Genomic DNA, 16,636 nt, shown 5'->3' with positions numbered 1-16,636 from the left:
CTCTTTCTGTTTTTGAAAAGCAGTCATGGTGGGGAGAGGGGTCAGGGGTCAGATTGGACTGGTGCTGTGTTGTGTTGCTGGGGGGAGGGGGAGGGAGAGCGAACCTTTTCCATCCAGGATGTTTCCCTGGTTGAAATTGCTCCCCCTTCTCAGGCAGCTCTTAGAGACAAGACAGGCACTTGTGTTGCTGTGATAATCATAGGTTCAGGGCTGAGGATTCAGCACGGGAAGAAAAGGTTAGGTCCCAGCGCTGCGTCTTCATTCTCATTTTGCCCCCCCCCCCGCCCCCATCACTACCAGCGCTGGTTTTAAACCAAGTCAAAGATGTCAGGAGATCTGATTTCAGATCTTCCGCGTCACTCTGAGTTTAGCTCTGAGGCACATTTTCCTCCTTTGCTTGATGCCTGCTGCATCTTACACTGGGAAGGAAACACGGTGGGGGCGTGCTAAGTGTAAGGAGCTCCCACCTGCAGAGGAGCTGGCCCCAAGTCATCTCTGCCTCCAGTCGCCCAGGATACAGAGACATGGATGAACTGCTGCCCCCCCCCGCCCCCTGCATTGATTGATTATAAGGAGGCAAAGTAGGGAATAATTTGGGAAGCCTGCAAGCTAGATGTTTGGATTGCTTTGCAATTTTGTGTTTTTAATTTGCACCTTTTGTGTAGAGACTTCAAGATTGGGCTGTGAACCAGAGTCCCTGATTCAGGTCTCTCTCCACTCTGCACTAAGAAGTCACTAGGTGGTCTTAGGCAAGCCACTTAGCTACTGTTTCTAGAAAGCTATCAGGGGAATTTTTTATTTTTTTGGCTAAAATTAGGTAGCAGTCAGGGGGTGGGGATTTCATTAAGAGCTCACCTACTTTCCTCTCTATTATTCACGCACTCTGTGTGTGTTTTCTTGGGGCGGGGGGATGCAGCCAGAAAGGAACCTCAGAGAATGTTTTTAATACTCAGGCGTATTCATACAGAAATAGGCAGGCTTTTGTATACCTCAATTCTAACTAAGCTAAGAAGGGCCTTAAATGTTTAAAACGAACACTTTTGGTTGTCCCAGAAATTGATAGGGAACCATTGCAGCTGTCTGAATACTAGGAAGATGTGGTCTCAGTGGCTAGTGCTAACCAGCAAATCTAACCATTGTATTTTGCAGCAGTCTAAGGCTGCAGTCCCATATGCATTTACCAGGGAGTAAGCCCTAGTCACCTAGTGAACTCAACAGTACTTATGTCTGAGTAGATACAGTATGTATGCATTTTGCTCTGTGTCTCTCAGTGTTCTTCAAAAGGTACAATATTTGATCTTGACTGCTGAATTGCTAGCCCTGTAAACAATTATACTTTTGGTCACACGCTTGCAGATATCAGATCTTCTATACTTGCTAGGGATGGGGGTGGGGAATTCAGTTTAGTTTGCATGTTTGCAAATTTGCCAAATTTACATTTCCTGAAACAACAAATGAACTGAAATTCCTTCAAAATTCATATGTATCTGAATTTTGAGTTGCAGTTCTCCAACAAAAAAGTGTACATATTGGGGAAAAGGTGTGCATAAAAATGGATATATAAAATAACATACAGACATGCAACATATCAGTGGAAATTGCTTGCAGAAATGTATATTTTAGGAAAAGGAGCACTACAATGCTGTCAAATATTCATAAGAATGTTTTTTTTTAAAAAAAAGAATACCACCCTGCTCATTTATGTGTAAATTTGGCAAGCAAAACTTAGGTTTAGAAAAAATGAGAAAATGAGAGAAAGTGTAATTGACATATCCCCTCAACCCTCCGAGCTACAGTGTTCTGAATAAAAAAACAAAATTCCAAATTTTGCCAAGACTCAAATTCCTAATAAAGAATTAAAATAGAAATGATGTATGCATAAGAGTGTATATTTGTAGAAATTCTGTTCCTAGGAATTGCATTTTTGAGCACCATACTTGGCTATTTCTAAGCCAGAACGCATTCAGCCCTGGGTTTCCACCTCCCACCGTAGGATCTGGTCTCTCCAGTTCTTATGAGACTGGATATTGCATAGTGCTCCAAGCGCAGCTCCACTCTGTTCCTAATATCTCTTTTATTCCCTCTTATGCTGCTCCAGTAATGTTCCTCACCTTCCTCTGACCTTTGCTCAGCTCCTAATCTGCTTCCTTGCCTTCAGCTCAGCTCTTGTGAACATGAGAGAAATTATTGTCCCCCTGCCTTCCATTCCCATAACCATTCATTCCCACCATTGCTTTCCCAGTCTCACCTCCCCCTACCGGTGCATACTGGTTTTACATGGGCTCATCCCTGACCATCTCCTAAAAGAAACACCCTCCCTCAATTTTCTGCATATATCTCCCTCTTTAGAACGCTTTCCTGCCAGCTGCAAGCCTTAGAAGTGATCTTTCTGTGAAAATGATTCCAGCTCCCTCCCATGTGTATCTCCCAAATTCCTGCCTAAAGAGATGCCCGCTGCATTCCTGATCTGTGCAGCAGCCTCTTGTGTCCAGCATGGTCTCCCTTTCATTCCTGATGCACCTTCTCTACTTGGCAGGTTCCGGTGGACCAGGGATGGGCGCGAATTTGATCCTGAGCAGGTGCCGGGGATGATGCAATGGAACGGCAGAGGGACCCTGAACATCACGACAAACAATGGGAATACGCCTACCAGGTTCCACGGGAGATATCGCTGTTATGCCAGCAACATTCTGGGCACTGCCATGAGCTCCGAAAGCCAAATTATAGCTGAGAGTGAGTGCCCACCCACCCACCCTCGCTCGGTGCCCCTCAGTCTTGCCCAGCATGGTGTCCCTGCTTCAGCCCCACCCTATCCCCTTGCATGGGGACGTCCGCCAGTCCTGCCCCACATCACACCTTCAGCTGCACACCATGCACACCCACCCTATGCCTGGCCCAGGCTTGGCTGATGTTGCTCATTTCTGCCACACAATGACTGCGACTGCAGCTCTGCGCATACGCACACACTCATGTATGCTGCCATACACGCGCACGCCCCCCCGCCAGTTATCTGAGTAATAAATTTCTCCCCTCCCCCTCACAATAAATGTATATCCCCAGCTTCTTCCCCCTCCCACCTCCCCTTTTACCTGCCTGGACTCCCTGGAGTGCAGCCAGTTGCTCTTGTTTCCATGGAAACTGTTGCCATGGATTCATGGTGTCGGGGTGATGTAATTGCCAGTCCTCTCCATCAGCACCTCTGTGGGCCCCTCCCCCACCCTCTGGCTTGGCCTCGCCCTCCCCATGCCTGCCAGGGAAGGAGTTAAAACAAAAGTGTGGGGGGAAGCGGGGGGGGGGGGAGAGGAGACACATTATTGATCCTGACTGTAACCACAAAAGAGAACTGACACCAAAAATGCACCTTTTTTCTTTTTAATGGTGGCGGTGACAAATTTTTAAGAGGAAGGGAAATTTTACAGTCTGTTAACATTCTCTTCTGTATTCCAGAACTGGAACCTTCTGATTGTTTTTCCTTTACCTTTACTAAAAATCCCAAAAGAAAATCCACTTGCCCTTTACTGCATATTATTATTGCTGCTTTTGTTGTGAATTCAGTGGTTTTTGAGAGTGAACTATGAGCCAGGAAGGTCAAATCACAGGCCACAACCTCAGAGGCCAGGTACCGTAAATCCATGCTCCCCTACATTCTTCAGTGTGCCCTGGCTTCCGCCCTCATATGAAAGCCCCTCAGATTCTTGGCTTGGGAAATCCCAATAGCTTTATTGATAAAATCAGCACACAGCCTCAGCCTCAACTGATGTGCAGTATAGGAGGCACAGTTCATGGGTTCATAAGCAGAGTTCCAGGATCCATGGCTGGGCATAACCAAAGATGTTGTCCCAGCCCTTGACACCCCCCTCCCATTCTACCTTTAAAGTTGCACGGTACTTGTCCCAAGTGAGAAGCCTGCGCTTGCAAGTGCCCAGCGACCCTCTTCCCCATCACTGCTTGAACTCTCTCCCCCTCCTCTCCCGGGACCCTCCTCCTCCTCTTCTGGCAGATTCTGCCACCCCTGCCCTCTTCTGGGGCATTGCAGCAGTGTTTCCCTCTTTTAGCTCTACTTCATTAGCTGCTACTTGTGAGTAGGCAAGGCCAAACACCATCATGCCTTGTCATGCATCTGCTTTCATAAAACACATGCTGGAGCTGTTCTGTGCATCAGTGTATGTGTACGTTGGGCGGATTGGAAAATCTCTCCCCTCCCCAATAGCACAAGTGAGAGACTGCAGATATTCAGGACTTGATGAATGAATCTCTGCCCACCTAATGCTGAACTTCAGCAGCCAGTGCAATAAGAGGATCTGCACACATCACTGATCAAGGCAGTATAGTAGGTGGCAATCCTATTCCCTCTCCCTAGGAAAGAAGGATGGGGGGTTTTTGGGAGGGGGTGGTGCATTTTGGATAAAGCAACCCGAGCCCATTTTGCCCTCAGTCCAAGGTCCTTTTTAATAAAAGCGCCTCTGCCTCTTTTGCAGCACAAATCACTTCTAGGACAGCACTTTTCCTCCAATCCTAGAAAATACTTCCTCAAGACCCTCTTTCTTTTTAATCTCTTCTGTCTCTGCATTTCCCCACCCTTGTTTTCACATGGATATTTTGAGGATACAGAGCAGGAACCCAGGACCGCCCCCCTTTTAGTGCTATGTGCTCTGGGCTGCATATCTCCTGCCCGTTCCCAGAGCTCTTGGCCCTGAGAGGCATTTCCAGTCACTGAATAATATTCAGAGGGCCAGGTTCATCTAAGTAGGTGTGCTAGCAGGAACCAGGACAAGTCCCACTAGTACAGTGAAACTCTCCCTGCTTCCTACCCCCATTCACACCACACTCCTCCAAGCAGAACCCCCCAGAGCAGCATTGGAGGGGGTAGGAGGGAGATGGCTCCATTGCACAAGCTGAAATGTTTGTTCTGATGGAACAAATGGAATAGTGTGGTGCTGAATTCCTCCCAAAGACCTGTGGATGTACGTCTTCTGTAAGAGGGAAAGAGGAACTGGATGTGTGAAGAAGTGAACCCAGAGGACTTTGCAAGCGATGCTTCTCGGCTGATCTCTTTGGAGTCTTCCCCACTTGCTGTCTCTTGCTCACACAGTTTCCTCCCTTGCTTCCTGTCTTTTTCCAGGTGCTCCACAGTGGCCAAAGGAGAAGGTGGCACCTATTGCAGTGGAGGAAGGGACCCATACGGTCTTACCCTGCAACCCACCTGAAAGTGCTGTTCCACCCAAAATCTACTGGCTGAACAACAGTGAGTATCCCTGGTTGCCCTTCCAGGTGTGATCATGTGGCAAAGATGACCAATGTGAGGACTACTGTCTGCCAGCAGTTGGCCTGCTTCTTAGGGTGAGCAGTTAGGTTACTCAACTCAGGAGGGAAGAGGCTTGGGTTATAGGCTCATTGTCGGATAGTATAATGTTAGGACACATGCCTTTATAGTTATGTATTTTTTTAATGTATACAGTATTTATTACAAGTGGCTTCTTAACACATAGCTCTATGCAACATGCAAGAGGTAAATTGAAAACAAAAATGGGGGCTGGGGATCACATTATACCTGCCTTGTATGTATGCAGGTCCCTGGATCAATCTGTGATTCAACCAGTCAGAACGGATCAGAGCTGGGGAGTCTGTGGCCCTCTAGATGTTGGACTCCAACTCCCATCAATCCCAGCCCTGAATTGCCAATGGCCAGGGATAAAATGGGATTTGTAGTCCCACAACTTTTGGAGGCCACAAGCTCCCTATCCGTGGAATAAGCAGTATTTGGGTAGATGGTCTGATTCTATGTAAGTCCATTCTAAGTACCCTAGGAGATGGACTTTTGTCCAGGAAAGTGTAGCTCAATGCATTAATCAAGGTGGTTTTGCTTGGAACTGATTACTGGGATTCAGATCCCATGGCCTGCTACCTGAAGGAGATCTGAGGTCTTGTGGGGGGAAAGCAGAGCACAGGATGTAAGTATCCACTTTCACTGAGGCATATGGCAGGCTACGGTTGGAAGGGAGACCTTTGGTCTGATCCACCTGATCAATTCATGAATGAATGAATGAATGAATGAATGAATGAATGAATGAATGAAATGGGGTGTTGTCAGGACTGCCGCTAGGTCCCAGCTCACACAGGACCAACGCCCAGTGGATGTTATATACAAAAGTCTTTATTAAAGTTTAGTTTCCATTTCCAAGCTCTGGGCGCGCAGACCCACGTCTTGACGCTAGACCGGCTAAGTCCCCTCTGACTCACTGCTCCACCCACACCAGTTTAAGATTCTAGCCCGGCTCCACCTCTTATGCTGTTCTTTCCTTCGCTGGGTCCTTCTGCCCTCTGGGGTTTCCTCCTTCCTGGACTCCTCTGACGCTGAACCTCCTGAGTCTTGTCCCTCCCTCCGGCAGGCTTTAGGACCTGGCTCCCTTCCCGGGCTCCCCGCTGTGCCGCGCTCCTGTACATTTGAACTTGGCGCGCGCGCCCAGCCGGTGACTTTCCTTCTGACCGTTTCCCCGCTTCCTGATGTGGGCGTTGCCAAACCTGACTCCTCTCCTCCCTCTGGTGGTGAGGACACTGGTCCCGACTCCTGGGACTCCCCCTCCCCACTGCGCTCTGGTGGAGAAGCTGGTCCTGATTTCCAACTGCTGCTCAGGGACTCCCCGCTAGCCCCTTCCTCCTGGGGCTTCCCCCCTGGAGCCCCCCTCGCTCTGGCCACCGGCGCTCCCTTCTGTGAGTCCTCCGATTCGCTAGAGAGGCTTGTGGAATAACTCTGGCCACTGTCACTGCCTGTGCCCCCCTCGTACTCCTCCTCCTCACTCTCCATTTGCTCCCCCTCCTGTGTCTCTCCTTCTGAACCCCTGACATCCATCCCCCCCTCGAAGCCCCCCCTTCCCCCTCCCCCTCTTCAGGTGCGGGTTCCGGGTGCTCTAGAGTTGTCGGGGTGAGTTCAGGATACAGTTCGTCCCCCGAGGCGTGCAGCCATCGTGATAAGTCCGGAAAGTCCTCCATGGGCTCGTCGACTGCGATTCCCTCCGCTTCCATCTCCTGGGCTGTGTGTTCGAAATCTGAGGCCGCCCCCAAATCACTCAAAACCCCTTCTCCCCCTGTCGCCTGAGGTGACGCCACTTCCCAGGGTCCCTCCGGCATGTCTGTGCGCCATCCCACTTCGGGTTGGTCCTCCCACCAATAAGATCCCCCCGTGCCAAAACCTGAGAGCGATCCCTCTGGGGAGCTGCCTCCCGGAGCCGAGTCCTCCGCTGACGAGAAACCCCGGAAAGTGCTGGCCGAGAGTGTGGGTGTGAACAGACAATCATCGAAAAAGCCCGCCGGCATAGGCTTGTGCGGGAAAAGTGTATGGAATTCTTCCTTGAGCAACTGCTCCTCCAATGCGTAATCCGGCACCCACCTGTTGGCGCTGGCCGGGGTGTCCTCTGTGGCGAGAAGATATTCAATCCCGTCCTCCCCCCACCTTGAGTCCAAAATCTCTGTGGCTTCGTTGAGTGGCCCCCTTCTCGGCGACCCCCCCTTTTTGGGCGCTTCCCTGAGCGGGTCTGGCGCTGTCCCTGGTGCCTGAAACCTGTGGGGCTCTTTGTAGGGTGTGAGCACTGATCTATGAAAGACCGGGTGCATTCTGGACCCCTCCGGTAGTGTCAACCGGAAGGCCACTGGGTTGATCTGCGCCTCTACTTGGTAAGGGCCTAGCTGCTTGTGCCCGAGCTTCTTCTTGGCCAACGATCTGGCCGGAACTGCCTGGGCTGCTAACCAGACCCAGTCTCCTACCCGGATGTCTTCCCCAACCCTCCTGTGTCGGTCTGCCTGCACTTTGTAAGCCTGTTTCGCCATCTCTAACTGCCTCCTGAGCTGCTCGTGGATCTCCTGCAACTCCGCTGCCACGGCCTCTGCTCCCTGCGGCTCCCCCTCCCTCACTTTCTCTAAACCCGGGAAGGTTCTGGGATGCCGCCCATTGTTGGCGAAAAACGGTGTCACCCCCGTGGACACGTGTTTCGTGTTGTTGTAGGCAAACTCGGCTAGCGGTAGGTAGTCCACCCAGGTCGAGGGCTGCTGGTTCGCGTAGCATCTCAGGTACTGCTGCATGATGGCGTTGACTCTCTCCGCCTGTCCGTTAGTCTGCGGGTGTCGCGCCGACGCCAGGCTGACCTTGACGTTCAGGAAACCCATCAGCTTTTGCCAGAAGTTGGATATGAACTGGCGCCCCCTGTCGGACAGGATGGATCGTGGTAGGCCGTGCACCTTGAACACGTGGTCTATAAACAGCTTGGCGGTCTGCTCGGCTGTGGCCACCTTCGCGCAAGGAATGAAGTGGGCCATCTTGGTGAACAAGTCTACTACCACGAGTACTGCCGTCTTGCCTCTCGAGCTGGGCAGATCCGTGACAAAGTCCAGGGCCACCCTCTCCCACGGTTCGAACGGTGTCTGTAGCGGTTCCAACAGGCCCGCCGGCGGCTGGTGTACTGGTTTGGCCCTTTGGCAGGTGTCGCACCTCTTGACGTATTCCGCGACATCCCCCCTCATCTTGGGCCACCAAAAGTCTCTGGCTACTAGGTCCACCGTCTTCTCCTTGCCGAAGTGTCCCGCGCTGGGCGCGTCGTGCAGCTGTTGCAGGACCCTCGCGCGGAGGTTGTCTCCCGGCACGTAGAGGGCTCCTTTGCGGATGAGCAGGCCGTCGCGTATTTGGAAGTCGTCGTCCCTCGCCGTGCCGCTACGCACCTCCTCCATCTTGGCTCGCGCGAAGGAGTCCGTCTGCAGCGTGTGACGCACCGCGTCCAGGTCCACCGTGGCTGACGCGCATGCCCACGCCTTTGGTGCGAAAATATGCTTGGCTGCCGCCGGCGCCTCTTCTTCGAGATACTGCGGTTTCCTGGACAGCGCGTCCGCCATGATGTTGTTGTTTCCAGGGATGTATTCTATCCTGAAGTCGAAATCTGCAAAGAACTCCGCCCAGCGGATGTGTCTCTGGTTCAGGAACCTCGCCGTGCGCCAGTACTCCAAGTTCTTATGGTCTGTACGGACCTGCACCGTGTGTTTGGCCCCGACGAGGAAATGCCGCCACGCCTTGAAAGCTGCATGTATGGCCAGTAACTCCCTGTCCCAGATGGTGTAGTTCTGCTCCGACTTGCTGAGTTTCCTGGAGTAGAAAGCGCACGGCCTCCAGTCCCCCTGGTGGTTTTGCTGCAACAGGACGGCCCCCACGGCCCTGTCTGACGCGTCCGTCTCCACTCTCATGGGCCTGCTGGGGTTCACGTGTAGCAGGTGTTCCTCGGACGCGAAGAGGTGCTTGAGCTTCTGAAAGGACTGCTCTGCCTGCTCCGTCCAGATGAACTTCTTCTTCTTGGAACTGAGGGTGTCAGTGATGGCCGCTGTCTGCATGGCGAAACCTTTGATGAACTTGCGATAAAAGTTGGCAAAGCCGACAAATCTCTGGACTTCCTTTCGATTGCGTGGGCTCTTCCAGTCCAGCACTGCACGTACCTTGGTACTGTCCATGGCGAGTCCCTTGTCGGACAGTTTGTAGCCCAGGAAGTCCACCTCCGTCTTGTCGAACTGGCACTTCTCCAGCTTGGCGTAAAGCCGGTGCTCCCGCAGCCGCTGCAGTACTTCCCTGACATCTCTCTCGTGAGCCTCCGGCGACTCCGAGAAGATGAGGATGTCGTCCAGGAAGCAGACGCACTTCTTGTAGAGAAGACCCGCCAAGACATGATGCATGAATGCTTGAAAACAGTGGGAGCCATTTTGTAATCCAAAAGGCATAACTCTATATTCATAGGTGCCCAGCGGCGTAAACATGGCCGTCTTCCACTCGTCACCCTCCCTCACGCGTATGAGATTGTACGCTCCGCGTAGATCCAACTTGGTAAAGATGCGCCCCTTCCGCACCGTCGCCAGCAGGTCATCTATCTTGGGCATGGGGAAGGCTGTGGGCTTGGTTTTTGAATTCAAAATTCTGAAATCAACTAGAAGCCTCTTTTGGGGCGTGTCCCGCTTCTTCACAAAAAACACGGGACTGCCCCCCACTGCTTTGGATTCTCGGATGAATCCCCGCTTCAAGTTGTGATCTATGAACTCCCTGAGTTCCTGCAGTTCATCCTCAGACATGGAATACAGCTTCCCCGTCGGGAGCGTCGCCCCCGGCAGGAGGTCAATCTTGCAGTCGTAGGGTCTGTGGGGAGGCAGCTTGTCCGCTTCCTTCTCGCAGAAGACCTCCAAAAACTCTTTGTACTTGTCGGGTACCGCTTGCAACATGCCTAAGTGCAGCTGTGGTCCGTCTTTGTACCCCTCATCTTCTTGGTTAGCGAGGATGCAGTGTTCTGCGCAGTAGGAGGAGCAGAAGGTCAGTTGACGCTGGTACCATGCCAATGCCGGGCTGTGCCTGTCCAGCCAACTCATGCCCAACACAATGGGCGTGTCTGACAGGCGGGTGACGTTGAAGCTGATGACTTCGCGGTGATTACCAATGCGCATCACCATTGGCGGCGTCTGCTGCAGCACTTGCCCTCCCAGTAGCTCCCTGCCGTCCACCGTGATGACGTTCAGAGGTACCGTCGCTGGCAGAAGGGCTATGCCATGTTGCTGGATGAACTCCATGCCTATAAAATCTGCATTGCTCCCAGAGTCAATGGTAATGGGGATTTCCACAGAGAGCCCATTGGGAAGTTGAAGGGATGCGGTGAGCTGCACTACTGGTTTGGGTGGGAGGGGGTCTGTGGGCTGTAACATTACTGGGGATTGCTTCACTGACTTGTCTGGCTGGCCCCCAGTGGCTCCATTTCCAGCCAGACAGTGGAGTTTTCCTGCTGTGATTCACTCAGCTGAACTGCTTCTGTTACTGTCGCTGCGGCTGCAGTGTGCTTGTGAAACCGCTGGGGACACTCTTTCGCCAAGTGCTGAGCACTGTCGCAGATGTAGCACTTCCTGGTCCCTCTAGGAGGCTTCATTTTGACTGCTCCCGGCGTTAGGGCTCTGGCTGTGGACTGAGCCTTAGCACCACCTATCTCCATCGGCTCCTCTCCTCCTCCCAGCGGAGGCATGGATCGAGCGCGCGCCGCTTCCTTGGGAAGGGGGGGTGGTGCTTTCGTTGGCGTGCGTCCCAAATGCCCTTCCTCTTTGTCCCAAGAGCGTCCTTCCAGCCTAACCCCAATGGTGAGTGCCCTCTCCACAATGTCCTTGGTGGTTTGGGGTCTCTCTCCCCTTGCAATTTCGCCTTTCACAGCTCCGTTCAGCCCCTCCCAGAACAGATCTCTGACGGCAGACGATTCTCTCTCCCAGCCCAATACATTCACCAATGCGAAAAAACGTGAATGATATTGCCTTACAGTGGCTCTACCTTGTCTTAGTCCGTGAATCTGTTTCCTAGCGATATCCACATCAATCTCAGACAAAAAACACGCATCCATCACTTTAAGGAAGGCACCCGCATTTTGGAGGGCTGGATCCTTATCTCTCCAGAGATTGCGCAGCCACGATTTCGCCTCTCCCCGTAAATGCGAAACAATAAATCCCACTCTTTCTTCCTCATTTTTAAAGTCCTTGTCAAGCAGCTGCAGTGCATATAGTACATCTGCTCTGAAGTTAGGATACTCCTGCAGGTCCCCATTGAAGTGAGACACAAGGCTCCCTCCTCTGTTCCCCAGCCCAATCCCTTCTGGTCTGGTGGCCGGTAGCCTCTGTGTAGTTAGCACTTCTAACCTGGCTCGCAGATCCTGGCAGGTAACAGCTGCTTCCTGCTCCTTCTTTCTGGACGCCGCAATTTCTGCAGTCAGCTGCGTCACTGCGTTTTGCAGACTCGCTATCTTCTCTTCGGTAGTCATTTCCCTGGTTTTCGTGAGCTCGCGAAGCACCAATCTTCACCCCTCGCTGCTTTCCCACACTCCACGAGGTTGTAAAATTGGTGGAAAAGGAGAGGGGACTTACTGTCAGGACTGCCGCTAGGTCCCAGCTCACACAGGACCAACGCCCAGTGGATGTTATATACAAAAGTCTTTATTAAAGTTTAGTTTCCATTTCCAAGCTCTGGGCGCGCAGACCCACGTCTTGACGCTAGACCGGCTAAGTCCCCTCTGACTCACTGCTCCACCCACACCAGTTTAAGATTCTAGCCCGGCTCCACCTCTTACGCTGTTCTTTCCTTCGCTGGGTCCTTCTGCCCTCTGGGGTTTCCTCCTTCCTGGACTCCTCTGACGCTGAACCTCCTGAGTCTTGCCCCTCCCTCCGGCGGGCTTTAGGACCTGGCTCCCTTCCCGGGCTCCCCGCTGTGCCGCGCTCCTGTACATTTGAACTTGGCACGCCCGCCCAGCCGGTGACTTTCCTTCTGACCGTTTCCCCGCTTCCTGATGTGGGCGTTGCCAAACCTGACTCCTCTCCTCCCTCTGGTGGTGAGGACACTGGTCCTGACTCCTGGGACTCCCCCTCCCCACTGCGCTCTGGTGGAGAAGCTGGTCCTGATTTCCAACTGCTGCTCAGGGACTCCCCGCTAGCCCCTTCCTCCTGGGGCTTCCCCCCTGGAGCCCCCCTCGCTCTGGCCACCGGCGCTCCCTTCTGTGAGTCCTCCGATTCGCTAGAGAGGCTTGTGGAATAACTCTGGCCACTGTCACTGCCTGCACCCCCCTCGTACTCCTCCTCCTCACTCTCCATTTGCTCCCCCTCCTGTGTCTCTCCTTCTGAACCCCTGACAGGTGTGATTCCTCTCTCTCCTATGATGTTGGCTGGGTCAAGAGATAAGGTGGGGTGGAAGAATCAGTCTTCTGTGCTGTGGCTTCTCACCCCACTTTGCTATTTCCACTCTCTCCTTCCCCTCCAGAGATCGAGCATATCACAAAAGATGACCGAGTCACCATGGGCCAGGACGGGAATCTCTATTTTGCTAACGTCCAGATGAAGGACAGCCGCCCTGACTATATTTGCAACGCCCATTTCCAAGGTCCTCGAATCATCATCCAGAAGGAGCCCATTGAACTAAAGGTTTTCCCCAGTAAGTCTTCAGATACCCTGCATTTCTGAAGTGCAGCTACCTTCTGGGGTGGAAAGGTACAGTGATCCATCAGTCATCTGATCTTCTGTCCACCCAGTCTAAGATACACTGAGAAAGTGTTAGTTTCTTGGTAATTAGTTTTGAGGCTAAGGAAGGGAGAAGTATAACAGGGTGAACAGTAGGCTATGGCAAGTACAGCAGAGATGGCAATCTGTTGCGCTCTAGATGTCGTTGGACTCCAATTCCAATTGGCCCCAGCCAGTTTGACCAATGGTCATGGATGATGGGAGTTGTAGTTCAATAATGTCAGGAAGGCAACAGGTTCCCTGACCTGCCTTCAATCCCTCACTTGTCAACTTCAACAGCTGTGTGAAGCTCCAATTTAATTCTGGCTGGTCTTTGGCCCAGTTTGATGTTGTTGTTTTTATAATTACAATAAAAGCGCATGGCGCCAGCAGTCACCTCCCAAAAGCCTGTTGGAGCAAGAAGGTCTTCACTTGCCGGACAACAAGGAGGGGGCCAGTCTACCTTCTCTAGGGAAGGAGTTCCGAAGTCTGGGAGAAACCATCAAGAAGGCCCTCTCCCACGTCCCTACCAAGCATGCCTGTGAGTGTGGCGGGACTGAGAGAAGGGTCAATTTAAGCCAAACCATGGCTTTGTGTGAACGCACAAGCATATGAGCTCCAGAAGAAAAGAGCACTTAGTGCTGCACTGCACTAAGCCATGGTTTGACTTCACACATATCTGAACCTGACTCATGATTTAGCTCTCCCAGACAAACTGCAAGCTGTAAACCACAGGGCAGATCTTGGTTATAGTTCATGGAGAGAGGTTATAGTTGGCTGGAGAGAGTCAAGCCAAACGCCTTGATTACTGCTGCAGCAGAACAACTGGGGAGGAGCATGGTAGCCACAATCTCCTCTCTGGGAGCCTGCATGCTTATGTGATGGCACTAAGCCATGGTTTGGCTGAGTGTGATGTGCAAATGTAGATAGAAATGGAAGGTCTGTGGCTGAGTAGCTCTGTTAAAAGGGTGCAGCAAGCATGCCTACCTTGATAGATCAGAGGGACAAATGAGATGGTCCCTATTCTGCACTCTTAAGGTGGTGCTGCTGAAGAGCAGTGCTGCTCCTGCCTCTTCCACAGTTTGCACCAACTAGGCCTCTGCAGGAGCTGCCACTGCTCTATGGGACAGGGTCACAGCAGGTCAGATTAGCTCAGAGTGGGCTCAGCACCCTGTTGGTTCCATTGCTGCCCAGTTGCCTTCCCTTCTTTCTCTTCCACAGCCAACAGTTTCTCGAACCAGAAGCCAATGCTAATTGTACCAGATAAGATGCCCAACACATACGAGGCGAAGCAGGGGGAGCCCTTGGTGCTGGAGTGCATTGTGGCAGGACTGTAAGTGCCTTGGAGATCCCTGTTGTCAAAGGGCTCAAACTCTACCCGAAAAGGACTCCAAAACGCCCATGGAGAGAGTTGGGGAGAGGAAGGTTTGAAGATCCTTGAAGGGGAAGAGTTCCATCAGAGACAGTCACCCAGAGGATCAGCTGTCGCATGATTCTGCAGCCTCTGGATATCTTGGCTTTTAAAAAATAATAATCCATGAATGTACCTTAGGATACTTCATAAATTTCTCTAAATTCACATTAATTTTACCTGAAATTAACTACCTTCACAGTATTCCTGTGGCAGTGAGTTCCACGGGGCAACTATGAATCACATGGAAGTGTAACTTCTTGGCTTTCTCAACCCAGGGATACAGAACCTGTGGCCCTCCATATATTACTGGATTCCAGCTCTCCTCAGCCACAGCCAGTATGCCCAGTGGTCAGGGATGACGGGAACTGTAATCCAGCAGTGTCTATGTGGAGAGCCACAAGTTACCCACCCCTTATTATCTTCTTCAAGTGTTTCCCTGGTGTTCGTCCATTACTCTGTTAGTTGAGGGCCGGGGTGGTTAATCTGACCATTGGTCATGCTGGCTGGGGCTGATGGTCAGCCCCAGCCATCAACACCTGGAGGGACAGCTTAACCACTCACGGTTTAGGGGCACTGACAGATCTTTCCCTTCTGGTTGCCTAAAGCAGATATCTGACTCTCTCTCACTCTCTCTCTCTCTCTCTCTCTCTATGTCTATGAGAGAGAGAAAGAGAGAAACATTTGATGTTTGAGAGAGGGAGGTATGGATGGGTCTAAGACTGTGTGTGTGTACATATGGAAGTTGAGAGAAGGCAAGAGATTGAGGTTCCATTCTCCTTAGTGCAGCTTCAGTAGGGGAGACGTACCTGCAGGTGGGCGGGCAGGCAAGCTCCTTTTTAATGTGTCTCCAGAGTCCCTACATTGCAAGTGGAGAAGAGGAGGGGACCCTCTTTGGATTTTAGTTTTCCCTCCTTGGTGATTTGGCAAGCAAACAGAGGCCTCCAGCTCCATCCTCAGGTGTGGGCAGCCTCCTTTCTCCCCCCTGGCTGCATCCTGTGGGCTTGGAAGCAGGAAAGGCACTTAAAGGCTGGCTTGCAATCCAAAGTGTTTCTTGTGTGATTAAGGAAACGTCTTCCTAGTTGGCTTCTCTGGGGACTCTCAGCTCAGCCGGCCCTTCAGCCACAGGCTGGCTGATGAGGATAAAGAAGGGGAAAGTGCCAGCCAAGGAGATCCAGGAAGCACTTTGGCAGCGTTCTTAGTCATGGTTTCATTTATTGTCTGGATGATGACAGAAAGAGTAGAGAGTACCTTCGAGAGGAAGACTAAGAGCAACCTTGCTTGGTGCGCATAGTCAGAAGGGGAGCCAGGGCCTTACGGTGGTGGCATGTTGAGCTACGGGCAAAGCGGTTCAGGTTCAAGTCAATCTTACTGCATGACTGTGAAGCCAGTCACAATCCCTCAGTCTAGGCTACTTCCTTGTTGTGAAGATGAAATGAGATGAAAGAAAAATATGTGACATTGCTAGGATTTCACAGTTATGTCTTGCTGATTGTGTTGGAAGCAAAATTGAGCTAACTGAATCTTGATGCAATCCAAAACTGCTGCAGAGTGAAATAGAGCACTTCCTGTTCTTATAACTGGAAGCTTGTGAAGGCAACTGAGAAAACATATTTCCGTAATAGTTAGTAGATGGTCTCTGGTTTTAATTTTTTCCTGTGGTTTTTATTGTATATAGACATTTCCTGCTTTATTTTAATTATATAGTTGTATAAAAATATTTATAAAATAAATAGATAATATTTCCTAGCAGCCATATCGTAGAAGATGAAACCTCCCCTCTTCTCTCTTACACAAGAGGCGATTTCACTACTAAGATGGCAGTTTTTATGAGTTCTTGTTTTTAAAATAAAATAATTTTTTAATTAAAAGAATACATTTAGCCAATCAATAAGTTTTAAGCCATTAATCTAACAAATTAATCAATTAAATGTTTGTTTTTTATTACCATTAGATCCCATCTTTTCTCCAAAAAGTTCAAGGTGACATACTTAGTTATCCCACTCTCTGTTTTAACTCTCAACAGCCCTATGAGGCAGGTTAGACTAAGAGAAAGTGACTGGTCCAAAGTCACTCACTGAGCTTCATGGCTGAGTGGGGATTTGAACCTGCTGTCCCAGGTCATAGTCCAGCACTCGGGCCACTACACCACACTGGCTTTCAGCCATTGCGTCACTACTGCCAGTGACACGG

General features: G+C 51.2%; 1 protein-coding gene across 17 annotated transcripts in view; it reads left to right on the top strand.

Moving 5' to 3' along the window:
• L1CAM (L1 cell adhesion molecule) overlaps positions 1-16,636 on the top strand; it is a 107,457-nt gene that overhangs the window by 43,053 nt on the left and 47,768 nt on the right. For all 17 annotated transcript variants that reach the window (XM_083718404.1, XM_083718399.1, XM_083718398.1 and 14 more), the window contains 4 exons: positions 2,537-2,733; positions 5,123-5,245; positions 12,797-12,967; positions 14,254-14,365. In XM_083718404.1, coding sequence (XP_083574530.1) covers positions 2,537-2,733; positions 5,123-5,245; positions 12,797-12,967; positions 14,254-14,365 — 603 coding nt within the window. The remainder of the gene's footprint in view (positions 1-2,536; positions 2,734-5,122; positions 5,246-12,796; positions 12,968-14,253; positions 14,366-16,636) is intronic.

Source organism: Podarcis gaigeae (genome assembly GCF_964106915.1).
Source record: "Podarcis gaigeae genome assembly, chromosome: 17".
Taxonomy (NCBI): domain Eukaryota; kingdom Metazoa; phylum Chordata; class Lepidosauria; order Squamata; family Lacertidae; genus Podarcis; species Podarcis gaigeae.
Note: the sequence above shows the minus strand (reverse complement) of the source record. Positions and strands in the feature narration are given on the sequence as shown.